Here is a 22,664-nt window from a genome sequence, read left to right as displayed (position 1 = left end):
TAGGGTGTGAAAGGCCCAAAACTGATTGTTAGATGGCTTCCAATTTTGGAAACTCTGTTGCAAGTTAGATATCTATCTTAGTGGCCTATATTGTATGTAGTAAGTCTGATCTGCTATAAACTTCCTAGATTTTAATGCTGGCCCAAAATTCTTTTCTCTTGTTTCTTCCTCCATCCACTCTCTTGACTTGTCTTTTGATGTATTTCCTTGTTTCTGAAATGTTACAGAAAGAACCAGAGCATTTGGCTGGAAATGAAGTCATATGGACATTTGTGAACTTTGCTGGGGAGGATCATACTAACTTTCAAACTCTTGTTGCTTTCTTGAGAATGATGAGTTCCTTGGTATGATGATCGTTTGTGATGCTATTGAATTATTTGTTTTGTACTTTCTCTAAATTGGCTGCGTTGACCAGGCATCAAATGAGGAAGGTGCATTTAAGGTTTTCCAGTTACTTCAGAGGAAAGCCTTCCGATCTGTGAGTTGGACTAGATTGTTCGACTGCCTATCCATGTATGAGCAGAAGTTCAAACAGTCACTTCAGACCTCAGCGGCTGTTTTACCTGAGTTCCAAGAAGGTGATGCCAAAGCGATGGTTGCCTACTTGAGAGTTCTTCAGAAGGTCTTGTCTGGTTTATTCTTTGTATAGTTCTTTTTGCAACTGCAAAAATCTGTTTGTTGTGGTAAGACTTCACTTGCCAACACCACATGTTTCATTTGATCAATAGGAATGAATATTTCTGGATTTTTAGGTAATGCAAAAAGGAAATCCTTTGGAGCGATCAAAATGGTTTCCTGACATTGAGCCTTTGTTTAAGCTTCTTGGATATGAAAATGTGCCTCCTTTCTTGAAGGTGAGAAACTGCAGTCTTGGTTTGGCTTCTTGATTTGTTGTTGGCTGTAATGCGTTAACATGTCTAGGGTGCTTTGCGGAATACCATCACCACGTTTGTTGAAAATACTCCTATTCTCAAAGATACAATTTGGAGTTTCCTGGAACGGTATGATCTGCCAGTAGTGGTTGGTCCACCTCCTATTGGAAACCAGTCTCAGCAATTGCAGATGCAGGTGACTGCTGTTTGTAATATCTCATTCTTTTGTACATGCAACATTTGCCATAAGTTCATTAGATATCACTTTTCCTGATTGTTTGATGAATTGAGTAAGTTAGGGTATCTGTTACACTTCACTTGAACAATGAAATTCTTCAGGAATGATCCAAATATGTGATAATCAACAGTGTACTAGTTAAGATCCTTGTTGTAGCAAAGGAGTATGAATGACTTTGTTAATGTTTACAGGAATTCATGATTTTTTTGTCATAGCTCTGTCAGGAACATTTTTCATTTGATCTGCGCACTTGAACCTTATTTCCATTGCTTACTTTGAAATGCTGTCCTTTCATCCACTAGTTTGAGCAGTGATGAACCTAGAGGTCCTTTCATCCTCTGGGATCTCCATAGTTTTGAAATGACTACCTATTTTTTATCTTTGTACTTATTTATAATTCCTTCTCCTGCTATGGCAACTATGGCATCAGAACCTTGACCCAAATATCCATGTACAAAGTATGTCTAAAATGATTGCACTGGTTTAACATGGTAATGTTTAGTTTGGAAGAATTTTTTAATCCCACCAAGCCCAAAAAGTTTCACTGATCATCCTTTTAGGTCAAGCAAGAAAAATGAGATTTTCTAGCTTTGGGTACCTTTTGGGCTTCTGATGTCAAATAAGCATGGATGCATCTAAAGTAGCAAACATATCTACTGAAATAGCAACTTCATGAAGAAATTTTAATACATCTGAGCCAGGAACCTTTATTGCTTGAGCTTGAAAGGAATGGAGGGTCATAATTTTCATCCATGGGATGGAGGGAGACATTCAATTAACTGAAAATAGTTGTTTCTACTGATAAACATTAAGAAATTGGCACAAAGTTTTGATTTTTTTGGTTAGTAAACATGCATTCTCTCTATACCTTTTAGGCAGCCTTGTTTACCAAGGGCCCAAGACTATCCATTGAGTTCTCATTTTACTTGTATTAATTATATCAAATTCTACATGTTACAGGTTTATGACATGAGATATGAACTAAATGAAGTGGAAGCGAGGGCAGAAAGATACCCTTCAACTATATCATTCCTTAACTTGTTGAATGCTCTTGTAAAAAGAGAGACTGATACCAGTGATCGGGGCTTAAGGTTCTGCAAGTCTCATTTGATTGCATATTAGTTTACCTTCTTCAAGTTTTTAGTTCAGATCTGTAGCTTGTGGTATGATTTATCCTCTGTAATATTATGACAAATTGATTATTGCTTCCATAGGTTCTTAGGGGTCTTCAGGTTTGTTTACGACCATGTTTTCGGACCTTTTCCTCGTCGTGCATATGCTGAACCCGCTGAAAAATGGCAATTGGTTGTTGCTTGCCTGCAGCACTTTCAAATGTGAGTTACACTTTCAACACTTCTGAGTTTAAGCAAGGGTATCTGTGATACAATGGATTTGTCTTTCCACAGAATCTGCTAATGGATTTTATTTTAAGGGGCGTTTGGATGACACCCTCCTCTAACCCTTGAAAACTAGGTTTATGAAAACCAAGTTTTTTGATGAGTTTTACAAACTTTGTTTTTTGTTTGGTGACATATCCAAAACCTGGTTTTCGATAACCTAAAGGGGACCAAGTTTTTCAGTCCCTTTTACAAAACCAGCTTTTTTCAAAACTGGGTTTTCTTCAAACCCAGTATTGATGGCGCCCAAACACTTTAATAACCTGGTTTTGAAGTGTCACCCAAACACCCCGTTATGTTTTACAATGTTTGTTTATTTTTGGCTGTAATTTCTGATATGGCATTGAATTGCCAAATTACTCTGTAATTTATCCTGCATATGGCAGGTATTACAACTCTGTGGTGTTTAACTTCTGCCAGTTTTTTTATTTTGCAATCTATTTTTGAATAATCTGTTTACTGTTTTTTGATCTTTTGCAGCTTGTTGACCTTGTACAATGTTAAGGAGATGGACATTGAAAATATTGAGCGGACTCCACAGCAGATTTCCAGCAAATCTGTAGCTTCACCTGAGCAGGAGATCCCTGTTCTCGAGTTGCTGAAAGTATCAATCCTTGCAATCAGTCTCTAATTATAATAATTGTAATTTGTTTCAAGAATGTCAATATGCTTCTCCGGTAGAATGAATTAGACACTTCCTCATTAGCTTTCCTTCTTAAGCCCATGAACTTTCTGTTGCTTGTCTACATGACTTTAGCTGGAAGGCAACTATGTATCTGAATTATCTTCCAGAGGCTGTGCCAAGATGGCAAATCTGATAGTGGTGACTCTAATGACTAATCAATGTTTTGGGCTTATACTAACTTCTTAATGACTTTTCTTTTTAATTTGTTAGTTTGTGGATTCTGATATGCAGGGACATTTTTATTGTATACAGAAAATTCACCAATGATATCTCACATGCATTTTTCTTTCAGGACTTCATGAGTGGTCGAACTGCTTTCAGCAGTATCATGGGCATTCTTCTACAAGGTGTTAATGCTGTCATTAGTGATCGGGCTAGTCAAGTTCATGGCCCCCTTTTGGAGAAGGCTGTCCTTCTGTCCCTTGAAATTATACTTCTTGTTTTTGATAAGGATCTTTTTCTTGCTGATTTCTGGCGACCCTTATGTCAGGTAAAGCACTTTTCTTTTGTTTCATGAACATTCTATTTATGAGCTGATTTTTTCATGTGTCCTGCAGCCATTGGATGTGATACTGTCCCAAGATCGAAACATGATTGTGGCTTTACTGGAGTATGTACGCTATGATTTTCTCCCACAAATCCAACAGAGCTCCATCAAAATACTTAGCATATTGAGGTCCACAGATATCCAGTCCCTACCTCTCTCTATCTTTCTCTCTTTTGCATGACTTTTACAAGCTTCAGAAGTGCGGCAATTTTTTGGAATATTTTTCTCTTCTCATAACTTTGCTTTTCTTTTTGAATGAGCGAGTCACAAATATCATTCTCAGGAATATTTACTGAAAAGCTTTACAAAATTTTGTTTTTGTTCAGTTACTCAAAATATATATAGGCCATGTTTGAATCCCTGGTATGAGAATGGCAGGTATTTAGTACTAGGCGATTGTCGGGTGGAACAAAAGTTCCAAGTTCCAAATTCCGCATTATGTGTGATGATGACTTAGAACTTTTTTTCTAGGCTTCAATGATTCGTTTGAATTGCATTGGATTAAATTCCATCTGTTCACTAGCCGTTGATTTTTTAAAGGGAACAAGGGACCATATGAGCTTGTTACATATTACAAACCTTCTTCTAACTAACATATCACAAACAATATTCAACGAAGATCATACATAAGCGAAACGAAAAAATAACATATTAAAAACCTGCTCATAGATAATATCTTACAAACCTGTTCATACACACAGTCACCATGTCCGAACCAGACACACAGACACAAAACATAAACAGCAAGTACAAAGGCATTAAATCATACATGAGATATGAATTACAAACAGAAAGACACTTAAATCCTCTACTTATATAGAAGAGATTCCATCAATAGCTATCGAGTAAACCTGTTCTGGTCAGACAACGAACTGAAGAAGAAAATATAGAGAGCAGTCAATCAAGCATTCGACTTTTGTTATATAAGTTGCCTTTCAAAACTTATTCTAGGATTCTAATTTGTTTGAGCTAATCAAGCATTTGACTTTTATGTATAATATCTCAGAGTAACTGTCTGTTACAATTAACGAAATGTTAAATGATATTATTGGAAGTTAACTGACAAAAGAGAAAAAAAAGAGTTTAAATGCAGGTATACCAAGCTTTCCTTCCCTCCTTGGTGTGGGTGAATATGGTGCATTCAGTTGTTATTGTTGAATCAACCTGGATTTTGACCTACAAATATTTGATTTGTGAGAGGTCAAGTTTTTACTCTCTTTTCTACTTTTGATAGTTCTCGCATGGTGGAGCTGGTGCCTCTACTTTTAGAATCTGGTTCTGCCGATAGTTTGATTGAAGATTATGCTGCTTGTCTTGAAGTTCGTTCTGAAGAGACTCAGGCTTTGGATAATATTAGTGATGACTCTGGTGTTCTTATACTGCAGGTAAGCATTGTTTAACTCAATTGTTGTAGTGCAAAAGTCTTTTTTTCTGGGATATGATTGGGTGTTATATTTTGCTATTTCAGCTTCTTATCGACAACATTAGCCGACCTGCCCCTAATCTAACACATTTACTTCTGAAATTTGATGTCGATTCATCCATAGAAAGGACAGCCTTGCAGCCAAAATATCATTACAGGTAGAGACAAGGGCATACTTTGCCTTGCAATATTCAGTTGGTTTCCTTGACCATCTACTTTTAACCAACTATGTTGCTTTTCCAGTTGCTTGAGAGTTATTCTCGATGTCTTGGAGACCATGAATTTTCCTGATGTTAATGCATCACTCCATGAATTTGGTTTTCAGGTCAGTCTTATTTTGATTTCCAAGCTTGAAGGGTTCTTTATTTCTTGTACATGCTAAAATTACCTTCTTGATAATTAGTTGGTGTTTGAGTTATGCTTGGATCCCTTGACGGGAAATGCTGTTAGTGATCTACTGGCAAGCAAAAAGTACCAATTTTTTTCAAAGGTAAGTTCTGCTTCTAGTGTCACGAAAAGGGTCTGTCATTCTGCTGCATCTTATGTGACACATCTAGTTTTCTTGTTTCATGCTTCCAGCACTTGGAATCTTTTGCAGTTCTTCCTCTTCCTAAAAGACATACAAATCATTCACTTCGTGTTAGTTCACTGCAGCAGGTGAGCATCAAGTTTTGGTTCCTTTGCTTGCATTTCCTCTAGCATTTTCACAATTGAGGGTTCTTCCCTTTTTGTTCTACCTTATTACGATATGAATCCTTCCCTTTTTGTCTGTCTCTTAACCCCAAAAGAAACCTTTTAGTACTCACAATATTGTTTGTATAAAATTGTACAAAATAATGGGGGCATTGCCTTGCTGTCTGGATAAATTGCTTCAGTGGTCATAAATATTTAAAGGTTAGCTTCTGTCAATTTTATCTTTACAGAAAAATTTTCTTGTTATTGGAAGGACCATCAACCAGAAATTTGATTGCTTATTGGAATGGTCTCTATGAGTTGCAAAGATGCGCTGCCTATGGCCTCTAGTCTATTGTGTTGGTCACCTCTGAGAGAAAACAATGTAGGTGATATGAAAAGCACACTATCCTTCCAACATGACTGGAAGTGGCCCGAGGGGGGAAAAAAAATCAATTTTGCTTTTGAAGGTTATAATTGCAAGCGAAGGCCAAAAGGTATAAGAAATTTGTTGAAAAAAAAATATTTTAAGGAATAGATACTCCAAGAACATTCAGACCCTTCTGATAAAATCTTTCAAAGGTATTAAGAAACTTTTTAATATTTGCTAGTATCAGTTGTTTTCTGAGAGCATCTTTTGTGGTTGAATAAAACTTTATAATTTCAAATGTCATGCTCAGTCAAGGAACATTCATTAAGAAAAGTTCTTCAGGAAGCTCATCTTTGTTGAAAGTAGTTGCTTGTTTTGGTGACCACTACAACATGTCTCTTGTTGTACCAAGTCTGATCTGCATAAAGTTGTAAGAAATTAACTTGGAATCTGTGTTACACTGTTGCTGCAAATAGGCTTCTGCATCTAAGTTGCGTGTGTACTGGATGCATTGTGGGTGCAGCTGTTAGTAACTGAGTTGGGCGTAGCCAGACAACGCGATGCTTACTTACTGGATAGTCCATGTGCTAGAAGAAACCGGTCTCATGCTGTAATAACTAATAAGGCATTCACCTTGCCTTTTTGCTCTACATGACATGGAAATCAAAGAGGATTTCCTTTTCTTTTTCTGCAAAAAAAAAGTGCACTAAGTGGAGAAATCAGAAAAGTTGATATCCATTTTGGATTAGATTCATAGTGTAGTTTGAGCATTTATGATAGCCGTAAGTGGGCATACTTGTAATTAGGTTAGGTTAAGAAATGACAAGTGGGTTTTGATGGTTACTTGCCAGACCTGACCCGGTTCATTGTGATCACCTTTAAGTACTGTGGGGCTGGTGAACCCCAATCTTATTGATTAATGAAGTTGTCTGAGGACTAACCCTATAGTCTGAGGGGGATTAGTAGGGTGCGTGAGTTTCTTACTGTCTCTTGGTAGCCAGAGGCTATCAATTTGATGTGCTCTTGCCTTTCTATCTACATGGCTATCTGCTCAAGGATACATTACTGTATTGCCTGATTCTGGGTTATTGCTAGAATTGGTGCAATGCTTGAATGTATTTGAAATTTCTTGTGTCCCGAAAGTCTTTATAATAATATGTTGCATAAACTACAGAGGATTTTTTGATAAATATTGTGAAAAGGGAAACATGTAAAAGTGCTTATTGTCTTGTATTTTTCTTCTTTTGTTAGACTTGCTTCGTAACTTTATTTTGTCTATTCTATTGCCCTCTAGAGAGCATGGCTATTGAAGCTTTTGGCTTTTGAAATGCACGCGGGCGATGTGGGTTCGTCAATTCATAAGGATGTCTGCCTTCGTGTTCTTTCTCAATTGTTTGCTAGAGAGACAACTGATGTTGGATCTGCTGGTTCGGCGTTGACTGATAGTGGCTTGCATATGATCGACTATATGAAGACTAGACACATAGACAAGAACAAGGTATCCTGTTCTGATAGATTAGACGACTATAAATTGTTAAGATTTGTTACAAATTTTTGAGGGTACTTCCCTTAATATTTTGCTTCCAAGAAGGAATTCTTTGTGTGTGTGTGATCTTTGAGTTTCCTGAGGCTCGAAGGATCACTTCCATTGGTCTTTTGCTTTGAACATGGAACTCTTTTTGTGTACATCATGTTTCAGTTGCATGAGGTAAGGAATGGAACACATACTCATACTTTAGGTTGTTTTAGAATGAATTTTGGAATAATCGTGTACCAAAGGTTTTTCTTGCATTTATTGTGGTGGTGCAGTCTTTTACTTTTCATTTCCCATGCATTTTCCTCTCCAAACATGATATTTTTGTCTTAGTTTTTGCTGACAAACTGCGGTAAAGCTATGGTGAATTTTATTTGTCTCTTGTTCAAAAGAATTCCACTTAGTTTTTTTGTTGCATGATTAGAATGTTCATTTTCCATTGATCCTTCAGAAGTTTTATATGGTGACATGAATTTTCGACCAAGGTGCCATGGCTTTGCTGACAGATGTTGGACTCTCTGAAGTTTCTTTACTGCAGTAACTTCTAATATCATGGTTCCTACATTGCAGGTTTTGGCGCTTCTTGATATTATACAATTTAGGGCACCAGATGCAGTTCATGATTATTCACAATCAGTTTCTAATTCGAGCTTGGATATATTGGTATGGTTTTCTCCTCTGGTGCTATTAAGCTAACACTGAGGACTGCTATGGGCAAGGAACAAAATCTTCACAATTTTGACATGGTTTATTGGCTGTTTTCCATGTCAGTTGTATCTTAGAATGTGCTCGAAACTTCATCATAGAAGTTTAGTTTGTGATTGTAACTATAACAACTGAGTGTACCACCACTAGGATTATTCTCAGCTTACAAAATAGGCAAAGTCTTATAAATAAGGAAAAAATGGAGCCGCTAGGCTTCCAATGGCTAGAGAATGTAGGTGTTGGATGTCCCAACAGCTACAAATATAGCTGCTTAGAGCAGCTCAAAAGGAAAGTAAAAATTACAATTTTTTTTTGAAAAAAATACGAACAAAAAATTGAATTCTAAAACAAATAATGATGCTAAATCCTAAGATATGTATCCTAACAACACATACCAAACCCTGTGACCAAACTCACCTGTTTCACTCGCAGATAGAATTTTACCATTATGTAACCCTAGAGGATTATAATTATTTTACAACAAAATCGGGGACCTATAGCTATCAAGATGCAACTGTTAGTGTGGTTTGAACTAACAAATACACCCAGTTTTTTCATTGTTATTTTAAAAATTGGCAGTTTGAATTGATAAAGTTAAAAAAAAAATTAAGATCATATGTGGTGAGGTATGTGTAACAAAATTATGTTTTTTAAGAATCATTATGTTCTTAAGCCCTGAAAATCGTGCTTGTTAAAGTAAGATTAGTGAAAGGTTTGTGGGTAAATTGCTAAATGTATGAGGGGCACAGAAGCAACATGAGGAAATGAAATGGAAGACGCATAGGAAGTTTGGAAGGAAAAGCAGAAGAATGTGAGAATCATATGAGAAGCTCAGGAAAAAATGCGATTCTCATTGCATTTCAAAAACATGAGTGCCCTGTCAGTGAGGTTCCGTGTTCTATTAGATTTTATTGTTAGACCATCAGTTAGGCCCATGAGCTTTGTAGATTTTGTTTCTCCTTATTTTGTTTTGAGGTCCATTTGTCATTTGCCATTTTCAGTTTCTGTGCAATTTTGTTGTGTGAACTCAGAGCTGTCATTCTGATGAGTATGTTTCACAAACTTATTGATTAATGACTCCTGTTGGCAGCTTTCGTTTCTGTCTGCCCCACTATTGGCTGTTTCCCATCTCTCTCTCTCTCATTCCTTTGGTCTTGTGTTCTATGCGTAGTCACAAATAACGCCTTGGGGTTTTAAACGGCGAGGTTTTTCTCGGGTATAATATGGCGAGCTTGAAAAAAACGAGAAAAATATGGTAAATTTTTAAAAATTTAAAAAAACTAAAAATGTGAGAAACTAATAACACAAACATCAAAAGATAAGTACATTTGAAACAAATAAAAAATAGAAAATAAAAAAAAACTGTTTGACATTAAAAAAATTGAAAAAAAATGAAAAAAGTAAAAAAAACTGAAAGAAACACGTTTTTTTTGTTTTTAACTTTTTTTTTTCAAAAAAATGTGTTTTTTTAAAAGTTTTAAATGGCCGGTTAATTTATCGCGTTTTTTTCCCAAAAAAACGCGTTTTCTGTGACTAGACAGTCACTTCTGTGGTTCCACGTTATGGTGACACATTGTGTCCTTGATCCTCCCCTATTTGGTTTGCAATACAAACTTTACAGCTGTTACTGGGACAATGGGGTTGGCTGAACAGAAAGGAACAAAATGAACTTTAGGGGCAGTTAACAGCCAGTAATAGTGTTAGTGTTGATTCCCCATTATACCCCTTGACAATTGACTGAACTTCATATTTGGTATATTACTGATGCTGCAACCATGTTAATTAGAAAATTTATGTGTTAGGTATCCCATGACAATGTTGGGTCATAGAGAGCATATAAAATGTGCACAAAATGACAAATCTTCCTGTACATTCTCTTAAGTATGTATCTTCTAACAAAAACTCATTACATATGCCTGTTAATGATTTCAGCTAGAGCAAATTTTCCTGATTGTTATGGTTCAGATAAAGACAATGTTTTTACCCTTTTCTTTTTTCCTGATGTTGTTATTATATCTCTTTACAATCATACAATTTGGAATACCTGTTTCTGTTTTTTTAATAAAGAAATGGTGCCATTATCATAACGCCTATATGAATATGGTTGCTTTTTTCATTGTAATCAAATCAGAAGTGCCATTTATTGTAAACTTGTTCCTTCTTTTGAACCTTTTTCTCCTTGTTGTTATTGTGATTTCACATGTAGGTTGGCAATATTCTTCAAAACCCTGCAACTGTTGACAAAGGCGGTGTTTATTATTTTTCAGAAAGAGGTGACCGGTTAATTGACCTGGCTTCCTTTGGTGAAAAACTGTGTCAGGTTGCTATATCATATTTCCATTTCCACGTATACATTTCAGTTTACCTTTTAGTTCTTTGGAAACATTTCACATTATTTATCTCTTCATTGTCTCCAATTAGCACATGTTTTTTCTGTATGTTGTAACATTTCCTTTTTTTGTATTTCCATCTAGATGTGTAACATGGGCCCACAAAGTGTCTCCCTTGTTCATGAAGGCAAAATAGTTGAGTTAAAGAACTCTATCCAGCAGCTGCTAAGGTGGGGTTGGCGATACAATCGCAACCTTGAGGAGCAGGCTGCACAACTTCACCTCTTAGTTGCTTGGTCTCAGTTAGTCGAGGTAGATGGCACAACATCCTTTTTTGATACATCTGTGCACAAACAATCTTGCCTATAACATACTTCCTTTGCTTTTTGAAATCAGGTATCCATTTCTAGACGGATGATGTTTCTTGAGAACCGCTCCCAGATTTTGTTTGAGTGTGTCAACTGACAACTATCTTCTTTTATCTTTATCTGTTTGTGATTTTATTGAATATTATTTATATTCTTTCTTTTGCTCCTCAGAGTACTAGATGCAACATTAGAGGCTTCTGCTTCTCCAGATTGCTCTGTTAAAATGTCAGCAATCTTGACACAGGTGCATGATGAATAATATTTGATGCCAGTTAAATTTTGTTGGGCTTTGTCTTGATTAAGCATGTCTTGTCTTTTAGGTTGCCATTACATGCATGGCCAAGTTACGTGAAGAGAGATTCCTATCCCCTGGAAACATTGATTCTGACAGTGTGACATGCCTTGACATTGTTTCTATGTCACAATTGTCAAGTGCTGCATGTCAGTCCATACTGCTGAAACTCATTGTTGCTATTCTCAGACGTGAATCTTCTGAACTTCTACGCCGGAGGTCTGGATATCTGTTCTAATAAGTTTTTGTTTCTCTTCTTGTCCCCCTTTTATTAATGATTACTGACATAATCATTTCTCCATTTCAGGCAATATGCTTTACTTTTAAATTATTTCCAGTATTGCCAAAGTATGCTTGATCCTGATATTCCTGAGCCTTTATTGCGCTTCTTGCTGCAAGAAGAGCAAGATGGGGATGTGGAGGTGGTCCTCCAGAAGGTCCTGTAGTGTGATAATTTCTAGACTTTGTAAATTTGTGTTTTACTTTTGAATACTGGTTATTTTTACATATCTTAACAATTTCTTTTTTAAAATTACCAGATTGATAATGAGCATGAAGAGCTTGACAAAGCCAATTTTTTCATATTAAAAAAGGAAGCTCGTGAGCTGCTTGATGTGGTTAGTGTCTTTAATTTTTCAGTTTTCTTTTGATAAATGAGATGGTTTTCTACATCAAAACTTGTGGTTCTGCTGTGGCATCTATGTGCTGATCTTAGTATACTGAGCTAGGGCTGTTCTCAAGAATTTCGAGGCAAGCTGGGCTTGCTTGAACTTGAGTTGTCTAAGCTTGTGGCTCTAGCTTAGCTGAGATGAGAACTATATGTAATTATGTATTCTTAATTTGAAAATATGCAGAGAGTTTTGAACTCATATCCCACGTTAATCCAATGTTGATGTTAGGTAGCTGTACCTTATGACACGTTACTTTACATAAGCTAACTGTGAAGAGTACCGATTTGATCTACCCTGAAACTAGTTCTAGGAGAATTTTAAACAATGGCAAAAAGGTTTCTTTTTTTAATTTAAGATTACATAACTTTCTTAAGGTTGAATACTATGTTTTGTATGAAAGACATCCTTACACATTTAAAGTAAAAAAATGAAATTTATGGGTTACTTTATGCAACAAAACTAGAACTCCAATGGTTTTAATAGCTTATGTCTTTTCTTCAGAATAAAATTCAAGTTTATGACCATTAAATTGTTTTAGGACTCCACAGAACAAGTCATGCATAATAAAATCCTATTTAGTTTAATGCCTGTTCATGTATTGAAGTAATTTAAATGGACATTTTGATTATTTTTAAGGAAACATTTTAGGTTATAGGTAGCATATGTGTTGCATTTGTGCAATTCATTTTCCCAGAGAGTTTTTTTTTTCTTTTTTTCTTCCCCTTTTTTGTATGCTTTTACCATTTGTGATTTCAACTCCATCCGTGAAATTATGGATGCCGGGATATAGTTTAAGCATAGATATTTCATATGTTTGCCACCAAGTAAGCTGGAGGCTCTTGACATATGCCATAGACATAGCTTTGGAATAGTAGATTGAAGAATCACGTTGGACATGTATCTGGCTGTTTGATGGGCTCATAGAGTCGATAATTCCACTGAGCAGTGCATAGTGTTGCGTAGTTTTCCTGCTTTGATTTCATTTAGAAGATTTAGATTCTTACGGTTGACTCGTGAAGATGCAGTCCTTTTGTGTTGCTTTCTTTCTGTTCTTGCTGCAAATTAAGTCCTTCATTGTTTTAATATAGACTTGAATATTATACAGTGTCTGTAGTTGCCATCCACAGAATTAAGCATATGATGGGTGTTCAGTTTTTGCAAAAGGTGTTATGGAATGTAGAAGATATCCATCTCATGAACACATTTCAGTTTGAAGATTGACCATGTTTCCATTAGATCTTGACTTTTTTGCATACAATCCATCTTTGCATAGACTTGTTTCCATGTCTCTGAACGCCAGTTTCAACAGGACGCTTATTACCTGGCCTAAGATCATTTTTGCCATCCAAGGGAACATGTCCCCTTATCTCTCTCATTTTCCAAAACTTATCCCTGAGTTATGGCCGTAGGTGGTTGACAAATCCATCCTGTTCGATTCCCTACAGTAAGGGGTCCAAGCTAACCCCTGATGTTAAAATTGTCTACCGAATTTCCTTTTTTTGAGTAAAAATGATAAGATGTGCCTCTCACAAAGAAGGAAAAACAAAGGTGAGTTAATCAATTGGAATCCCAGTGTACTGCAAATGACACAAACAGATTTTAATATAAAAAAATTAAGTTGTGTGATTTTGTTATGTTATAATGTGTTACATATCTAACATTGGACCCAACCAATACGAGTTACATCACTTGTTTTACATGAGTGCCTTCAGCAAACCAAGAAAACCACCAAGTACACCAATAACACATTTTAGATAATCTATATATGTATATATGTATATGTATGTGTGTGTGTGTGTGTGTGTGTATATATATATATATATATATATAAACCGCACCTCCGGTACATATACATATATAAATGCCAGAGATAATCATGATGTTTTTTTTTTGCGTGTTTCATGGGGAGTGTTTTTTTATTGTCCAAGGCATGCTTTGACGCTAAGGTAGAGGGAGAGGGAATTTCTTATTTGTATATGGTCTGAGTGCTTTTATTTATGTGTTTATTCTGTTACTATTTAAATTGAGCATGAAAGTTTTCAAGTTCTATTTATGGCTGATGAATTGGATGCAGTGGAGTTAGCTTTTGTCTTTTGCCTGCATTGTATGTAATAATGTTATCGTTTTGGTTTTGATGGTTGTAGCCGACCCTCTTCCACCCTTAAGGGGATGGCAAGTTCTTGGATCAGGACTTTCGTGATTGCCCTAGCTCCTTGAACTAAGAAAATTGGGAAAATATTTTGAGCAGTGTTTTTGTTTTTTCAATTGTCTTAAATACCATAGGCAGATAAATTTATTTCTTGTTGTCTCTTCTTAAAAATTTGGAGATTATTTTGTGCAGCATTTTCATTTTTTTTATTGTCTTAAATACCATAGGCAGATATGTTTATCTTTATTTCTTGTTGCCTCTTCCTGTTGGCATGATTATTATGCTGAATTGTCGATACACACTCATTGCGTGTGTGCATGTTTGTGTGTGTGTGCATGTTGTGTCTGCGAGTGCATGAGTGGATCTGTACGTGTGTGTACAGTGTACATGTGCACACATGTACTTGGACATGAAGCATACTCTTTTTGTAAACTTTATTGTTATTTTTGTATTATTTTGGGACTACAACTTTCCACTCATTTAGTTAATTTTGGTCATTTCACATGATTAAACAAGCCAGTTCCAGTGCCTAGTTTACACTTAGTATCCAGTCCACAGTGCATTTTCCCTACCTCTTCTTAGTTCATACTACAGAGCAGCCTCCTTATTCTCATATTGCTTTTGCATTATTTGGACCATAGTCACAAAAAAACGCATTTTTTTTCGAAAAAAAGGCAAAAAATGACGATAAATTAAATTGCCATTTAAAACTAAAAAATACTTTTTTTTAAAAAACGTTAAAAACTTAACGAGTTTTTTTTTTGCTTTTTTTTAATGCCAAACAGTTTTTTTTTTTCATTTTCTATTTTTTATTTGTTGCAAATCTACTTATCTTTTGATGTTTGTGTTAGTAGTTTCTCACTTATTTTATTTTCCCCCCACTTTTGGTTTTTTTAATATTTTAAAAATTTATCATATTTTTCCTGTTTTTTTCAAGCTCGCTATATGATACCAGAGTTTAAAACTCCAAAATGTTATTTGTGACTATGAATTGGACTTTGTTATGTATTTTTAGATGCCTGTAGAGCCTTGTGCAAAATTGTTTTTTTGAGTCCTGCCTGTTTGTTTTCTCTGCTCTTTTGGCATTTTTATTCTTGTCAATGCTTCTGAAAAGTCTTTGCCTGCTTATCACAGTTTTACATGCTGCCAAAAGCATCACTTTACATGTCTAAATTGTGGTTACCATCTGAGTCCTCAAATCACAGTGACACATTCTTTGGAGCAACTTGTCTTGTCTCTTGTATTCATCCTCCCACCTTCATTCTTCTCGGTGTCCTGGAGGACAAAGTTCCATTATCCTTCTGCCTTGAATGAAAACTTATTCAACTAGTACTTCCATTCTTCCATTAAATCTTCATGTTGCATGAAAGCAGCTCCATTTGTTTCTCACTCAGGCTGTGCTGGGTATTATGCCTCAGATTTTATACCATGGTTGATCATTATTGTGAAAAATTGTTTTTATATTGCATTGCTTCATCCTTTGTGTCCTTGTTTTCAAGTGCATTTGTGTTTCAGTTTGGACTGTCCATCCCAAGACTAGGGACTAGTTATAAGAGTCAAATTCTTGTGCACTTTTTACATATATGTTGTTTCTCGTTGAAGTTTTGGTCATAGCCTGCTTTTTCTTTTCCAATTTTGTTTGTGCACTATTTTATCATCCCCGTCTTATCTTGTTCCCTAATTTCATTCATTTTTGATTTATAGATTGTAAAGGATGCAAAACATGCAAGTGAAATTGGGAGGACTATTTCAATTTTTGTCTTGGACACATTAATCAGCATCGATCGAGATCAATTTTTTTTGTCTCATCTCCAAAGCAGAGGACTGCTGCAGTCTTGCCTATCTGACATTAGGAATTCGTCATTTCTGGTAATATGTTCAATCATTTTTCATGCATTGGCAGTATGTTTGACTGACTTGCCTTTTTTTGGTAAGTTTCCACATTAGAATACCATTCTTTTCGTAGATCATATGTCTACTTGCATATCTTCGGACTCAAGTGCAGGACTGATAAAGTGTTGCAACATTTTTGTGAATGATATGACCAGTATCTTTTCGTAGTAATTATTAGAATGGGCATTATATCAGTCTTTGCTGCTGATTTTCTTTCCTCTTTCTTGTCAATGTGCATGTCATACAATCCTGGATGAGTGTGTCAGGAACACTAAGTCACAAATGGGTACAAAAAGCATCCCAAATTGGTGAAAGAAAATCACACTCGAAGCCAATCACCAAAAACACTCAATCACTCAGCCGTCTCAGGCTCGCTAACTTGTTGAAACTTAATGCTTAGCCTAGTCATTCCATGACTCCGCTAATTCCAGTGATTTCTTGGTTTTTCCATTTTTTGACCTGGTTGAAGATTGAGTCACCGAGTCAGCTGAGAATTCTGAAGTTCGGAGTGTATGTACAGACAATTTTCTTACAAAGCATTTTTGAAAGTCAAGATAGTGATTAAAATGATAAAAGAAACAGAAAAATTTAAACTGTTAACCAATTTTTCGCAGAGCAACAGTGACTATTGCAGTATAGTCATGTTGAAGATTTTTTTCATTACTCATGTTGAAGATTTTTTTCATTACATCAAAATGATTTGATTTTTTGTTCCATGTACTATTTGGCTATATAAGCATAATATTTTTGATGTCCATGAAGATAATTGAGACATTAAATATGTGGAGATGTTGTGAATGGGCTGCCAAGTGAAGATACCTAGATGGGGCTTCAATCAGACTGTCAGTATGGGCAGTAGTTGCCCCCTTCCTGTTTATAAATGTGGGAGCAAGCATGCTGCCTGTTCATTTTGCATGGCTTGTTGTGATGGCAGTGTCATACGTTTGGAAGCATACTGCCTCTGATCTGTGGCTCTGATACCATGTTGCATCTTTTAATTGATATTCATAAGTGATGACACAGAGAAAGGGGTTCCTTGAACAATGTGACAGCAACCTCACTCTATTTGGTGTGTCCTATTCTCATTACAAGACATAAAAGTACATTAAATGTTGCAAAAATAACAATCATGCTCCCATGTCATGTTGGGACTTGTAAAGACGACACAACTTTCATAAGTTGGATCCAATCCAGATCCAAATACATATATATGACATGTCTTTTCAAACTGAATGGTTCCTAAAATGCCTGTTAGAATTGTGTGGATGTTAGGACTTGGACTAGGTCTGTGGCTCTGTGCTTCTTCACGGGTCATTATTGCTACTGTCTGTCTACGAGTAGCTTGTGTGATGACAGCTAACTGCATTTTTCTAAAATATTGTTTTTTTAATTATGCCCTAAGGCATCTGATGACCTCTAGCCAATCCCCTGTGAATAGACTGCTAGCGTTCTGCTCATGGTCAGAATCCTGAATCTCTTTGTTGAATCCCTACTTTCTTTCTAGAATATTATAGATATAGAAAAGGAAGTGTAACTTTATTTCCATGCATTCAATATGCACTAGTTGGGAGTTGGGACCAATGTGCACAACTCACTAAGCATCACAGGACCAGATGTCATATCTAGTGATAACCTGCTGAGCATTCTGGCATGTTCAGGACCATGAATCTCTTTTTTGAGTTTTTACTTTCTAGATTTTTCTTGAAAGTATACCCTGTTTCAATGTATTCAATAACTTGGAACCGGAAGTCATTTCTGCTGATAATTTTCAAGTTGGTGATCTTTATTTTGAAGCATTTGTAAATGAAATTTCTGTTCTCCAGTTTTTCACATTTTTCTTTTCTCATCTTGTGTAAATTGAGGATGTATGCTTCTCGTCTTTAATGTAGCTTGCTGATGACTGTCATCATTCTATCTAGAAACTAATTATTACATTTTCAATATCTTCAACCTACTATCCTTCTTAGAAATCCACTTACCAGTACCTCAGATGTTTTGAAAATGTCTTTGCATGATTGATATTTTGGAGCTGGTCAATCATATTGGCAACACTGATCCTTTGAAGTTCTTGAAATAAGTTTTTCTTATATTTTGCATGTCTTATTTTATGTTGGAAATCAGTGATGCTTCCAGTCCATTTAAAATTAGTCCCGCTGCATCTTTTGTCAGCTTTTTGAGTAGGCTAATTTATTTCTCCTTTTAATCACCAAAATAATCTTGCAGGATACTTCTCGGGCTATGCTTGATTCCGTGCAGAAACTGTGTACGATTGAGGCAGAGATTTCACTGCTTGTTCGAATTAGTTGCAAGTACCGAAAATCTGGTGTTCAGATTTTGTTCTCCATGAACACTCTTGAACATCTTACTCCATGGAAAGCATTAGACCGTTATATTCAGGTAAAAGTTTGTTTTTTTTCGTCTTTAAATTTATTACTACTGATTCTTGTTTCCACCAGGGTGGTTTCCAGTGGTCAGATTCCATGGTCGGCAATGATATGCTTGGAGGGATGAACAAACAGTTTCTGCTTGTCCCTGCTGTTCTCAGACTGATTTTATGTTTGACTTCACTGGTTGATGTCTCTGATTTCTTTGAGGTTTGCCTGCTACCTAGCACTTTGTTATTTGTTTACGTTAGTGCTTTGTTTAGATATGTATTTCCTTTCTAGTTTTTACATCATAGCATGGACCATAATCACATTATGGCATGGAATATGCCATTAGGTGCTTATACGACAATATCTTTTATCTACTTTCTGTGTAGTTTCTACTGAGGTCCTAATGTACCCCTGTGGTCTAAATTTAATTGACTTGAGGTCCTCTTAAGTTCTCCAATCTGTGATTTCCTTTGTTCTTTTTCCCATATGGGGTTTGCATGGAAATGTTACCTTCAGTGAAGACTGATGTAGTGTTTACTAGTGCAATTTTTGTGAAATTTGTCTTTTATTGTGTGTCATAGGTAAAGAACAAGGTTGTCAGAGATATTGTTGAATTCACCAAGGAGCACCAAGTGATATTTGATGTTGCTCTTCGGGAGGAGCTGCTTTCTGCTAATGACTCAACTTTGGAGCTGGTTGATACTGCTGTAGCCATTGTTACCAAGGTAACATGGTATTTAGGTTCTAATCTCCAGAAACTATATTTTTGTTACAACAGGGTTAATTGGAGCTAAGTGATCTATGGTATTTGTTCTTTAGGTTTGGCCTTATGATGAGCATGACGACTTTGGTTTTGTGCAAGCTCTGTTTGGCTTAATGAATGAGTTATTTTCTTATGATGCGGAGTCTTTTCATCGTCCATATTCTTCTCGATCTGCTGAGGTATAAATATAATTCATATATATCTGATTTTGTCTTCCTTGTTGGAGCTTGTTTTTAATTTTTCATAATTTCTCCAGGTTGTAAAGAAATCAGGATTTTTGTTGTCCCGATTGTGCTATAGTTTGATTTCTTATCTTTATTTCTTGATCATGAGGAAGGGCCTTAAACTGCAGGTATGCAAAATCAACTTGTTGATTGTCTCCTGAAGTTTGAGACTTATTGTGCTTGATATGGGTGTATATTGTTTACTGTTAAGAGTTGTTTATATGTTACCACGACTTGATAGTATCATGGACACTTGTTGAGCTGCCTTAAAGCTTGGATTGTTACCTTCTTGAGAATTCTCATGCTCAAGTGGAGCTTGACTACCGAGCTTGAGCTTGTTTTCTCCCTCAAGCTTTATTAAGTATGAGCCAAGCCTTCAATTTTTTATTGTTAGGGTGGGGTGGTGATTTTTAACTCATGTATCTCGAAGTGAAAATTTAAGTCCCTGTTGAACGAGTCTTAAGTTTCTTGAACCAAAATCATTGGGCCTTTTTCTTTAAGCTGCATTAGGATCTTCGAGGTGCTTGATATAAATATAAGTTAGAGATAACTATGGAATGAGCCTTAAGTTTCTTGTTTGCCTGACATTTGTACACTAACAGCAAATTCCATCGTGATTTTCCTCTCGCTAAGCTGTTTCTGTTTCTTGCTACCATTGTGCTACAGGCTTATCACAATATTTAAACTCACTTTTTTATTTTTTTTATAACAATTGGTTTGCGAATTGCTATATGATAATCATGAGACATGTGGGTTATAGTAGGCTTCTGTAAATGTTCACTGCTGCAATTGAGCCTTTTTCTTCCTGTCTGTTCTAACAGATTTCAGCCAGTCATGGTAACTCCAACTTCCCTGGTGGGCAGCTGCAGCCTACATTGCCATTAGTTGTTACATTTCTTACTTCTATTACAACAGCTCTCTTTACTGCTATTGATGAGAAAACATTACTGCTAAGCAAGGTATGCTCTTCTCCTTTTTATCTTACTGTAGCTAATGCTATAGGAGATCAGAGTTATTTACACATTTTGCTTGTTTTTCAGGTCCTGGACATCAACGACCTGTCCAGGTATGAGGTTGATGAAATTATCGATATGTTCATGCGTCAAGATTATATTTTGGCATCTGATAGCATGCAGAAGAGGTAACTCTTTATGTCACAGTTTGTTTCTTTGTGTTTGCATTTATCCTTTTCATGGTTTAATTAATGCACACCATTGTATAATTAGTTTTCTAGAAGTTTAATGGTACTTTAGATTGACATTCACTTTATTGTTTATACATGTGCACATGTGCTAGATATTTTTTGATAGTCTTCCATTTTCCTGTCTAACTTAGATCTGTCTCCAATGCTTTGTTTTAGATACAACATTTTCTAGCTACTTCTGAATGACTCTTTCAGTATGTAAAATTGAAGCTTTTTTTTCTTATCATGTTGCAATCAGGAGGCATGTTGCGATGCTTGAAATGTGCCGAGCTGCAGGGAAGAGGGGTCAGCTTATCATGCTCTTTCTTCGAATTTTAGAGCATGCACTTAATATTCTTTTCATACATTTTCAAGACAGGTATTCATCTTTAGCTTCTGCATTATGTGAAATTCATATTTATTTGGTTCTTTTTAAATTTGATTCTGTATTGGAAAATAGTGCCAGTAGAAAACAAGACATCCAATTACTGTGTACAAATCTACTTCCCACCCTGGAGCAGCTTTCATTATTGAATGAGGTATGCTTGTTGTATTAGTGTTTCATTTCTTTTGTATTCTTCCATATTACCTTTTCAGGTGATTGTTCCAATTAGAGCTTCGATTTACTCATTTGACATATTGCAGTCTGTATATGAGACCTGCCAAAGAGTTGTTTCCTTAGCCACACAAGAGTGCAACCCAGGCTTTCTTTTGCCGTCTGATACCGTTATGTGTGCATGAATCAATTTTTTTCCAATATGGGATGAGATTGATTTTAACTCTCCTTATAATTTTTGTTGTATAATTTTGTATATTGTTGCTTTTGCTGCATATATATAGTTCCCTTTCCTACGTCTTTAATTATTCTTTTAGATATAATTTTTATTTATCTGCTTAATCCTATTTTATTGTTTTGAAACTGACAAGGATCACCTAGTCCATTTACTCATTTTAGGGACTTTTGCTCCAACTTGTTAGCAGCCAACAGCTTTGCTATAGGGAATCCAGCCTGATCCTTTTATCAGATTTTTGTTTTGCGATTAAATCTGCTTATTCATGCTGTCTCTGTGCCGTAGGAAATTTATAGAGGAAGTACCTGAAAATTAGAGGAAAGGTTTTCACACTAACCTGTTATTTTTAACCAAAAACCTTATCATGTAATAGTTTTCTTGGTATTAGTCATGCCCTTTATGCGTGCAATTCTTGATGAGTACACGGTCTACAAATGGACTCTTTAAGCATCTATATTGTTCTTTCAGCCTTCTGAACACGTATATAGCTTTTAACAAGGAATTTCTCTGTAGGAAAAGGTTGGTCACAGCTTGAAAGTGTTCCACAGGCTCGTTAGGTCTCTCAAGGAACTCGCTGCCCAACGTATGGAATTATGACGTCAAGTTGTATGGAGTGATTTTGATCCACCCGATCCTTCTTTTAAAGGGGTACCCCGTCATGGCATCTGCACAAAAAGTTCCGTTTTCAAGGTTCTTTATTATAACATTATTGTTATATATTATAACTGTTTAGTGAATTTGTTATGTGAAAATAGGTGCATCTGACATTTTTGAGGTTTCGCTTGGAAATACGCCCTCTGTGCCACCTCACAGTGTCCGCTGATAGTTTTGTATCTGCTGTTAGTAATGTATATCCCGCCTGTTCACAATGTTCTCTGCCCTTAAATTGCTGTAACTTCCGTATGAAATTAGTTGAACCAAGCAATGTGGCAAGTAAAGATTTGTAAATTAAGCTGAGTGTTGGATTTCTCTGCCGTAACTCTACTACTATTTCTTTTGTGTTTTGCATGGAATGTCTGTAGTTTGTCCCATCGTGGCTTACATGGGTCAAACCTCTCCCTTCCTGTTACCTTTTTTATCGAGGTTTTGAAACGGGTTCTGCTATGTTGTCCCTCAATCACCGCTAACTATACAGCCAAACATAACCCATTTGCGCAGGCAAGGAATAGGCAGCTCCCACTT

The 22,664-nt window shown here is 36.0% G+C and overlaps 1 protein-coding gene across 5 annotated transcripts in view; it reads left to right on the top strand.

Moving 5' to 3' along the window:
* Positions 1-22,456, top strand: part of LOC116257273 (nuclear pore complex protein NUP205) — a 36,266-nt gene extending 13,810 nt beyond the window's left edge. For 2 of the 5 annotated variants that reach the window (XM_031633899.2, XM_031633892.2), the window contains 33 exons: positions 228-344; positions 416-622; positions 753-854; positions 922-1,068; positions 2,071-2,201; positions 2,325-2,444; positions 2,988-3,111; positions 3,485-3,682; positions 3,750-3,868; positions 4,974-5,124; positions 5,208-5,320; positions 5,406-5,487; positions 5,566-5,652; positions 5,742-5,819; positions 7,499-7,702; positions 8,309-8,401; positions 10,650-10,763; positions 10,918-11,085; positions 11,170-11,225; positions 11,313-11,385; positions 11,462-11,652; positions 11,741-11,870; positions 11,973-12,050; positions 15,958-16,122; positions 18,370-18,543; positions 18,603-18,740; positions 19,103-19,246; positions 19,341-19,463; positions 19,541-19,636; positions 20,330-20,467; positions 20,549-20,649; positions 20,951-21,230; positions 21,996-22,456. In XM_031633899.2, coding sequence (XP_031489759.1) covers positions 228-344; positions 416-622; positions 753-854; positions 922-1,068; positions 2,071-2,201; positions 2,325-2,444; positions 2,988-3,111; positions 3,485-3,682; positions 3,750-3,868; positions 4,974-5,124; positions 5,208-5,320; positions 5,406-5,487; positions 5,566-5,652; positions 5,742-5,819; positions 7,499-7,702; positions 8,309-8,401; positions 10,650-10,763; positions 10,918-11,085; positions 11,170-11,225; positions 11,313-11,385; positions 11,462-11,652; positions 11,741-11,870; positions 11,973-12,050; positions 15,958-16,122; positions 18,370-18,543; positions 18,603-18,740; positions 19,103-19,246; positions 19,341-19,463; positions 19,541-19,636; positions 20,330-20,467; positions 20,549-20,649; positions 20,951-21,230; positions 21,996-22,079 — 4,326 coding nt within the window. In that variant the 3' untranslated portion in view covers positions 22,080-22,456. The remainder of the gene's footprint in view (positions 1-227; positions 345-415; positions 623-752; positions 855-921; positions 1,069-2,070; positions 2,202-2,324; positions 2,445-2,987; positions 3,112-3,484; positions 3,683-3,749; positions 3,869-4,973; positions 5,125-5,207; positions 5,321-5,405; positions 5,488-5,565; positions 5,653-5,741; positions 5,820-7,498; positions 7,703-8,308; positions 8,402-10,649; positions 10,764-10,917; positions 11,086-11,169; positions 11,226-11,312; positions 11,386-11,461; positions 11,653-11,740; positions 11,871-11,972; positions 12,051-15,957; positions 16,123-18,369; positions 18,544-18,602; positions 18,741-19,102; positions 19,247-19,340; positions 19,464-19,540; positions 19,637-20,329; positions 20,468-20,548; positions 20,650-20,950; positions 21,231-21,995) is intronic. The other 3 variants (XR_004173334.2, XM_031633912.2, XM_031633905.2) reach the window with 3 other exon arrangements.
* Positions 22,457-22,664: the final 208 nt, after the last annotated feature.

Source organism: Nymphaea colorata, chromosome 1 (genome assembly GCF_008831285.2).
Source record: "Nymphaea colorata isolate Beijing-Zhang1983 chromosome 1, ASM883128v2, whole genome shotgun sequence".
NCBI lineage: Eukaryota > Viridiplantae > Streptophyta > Magnoliopsida > Nymphaeales > Nymphaeaceae > Nymphaea > Nymphaea colorata.
Note: the sequence above shows the minus strand (reverse complement) of the source record. Positions and strands in the feature narration are given on the sequence as shown.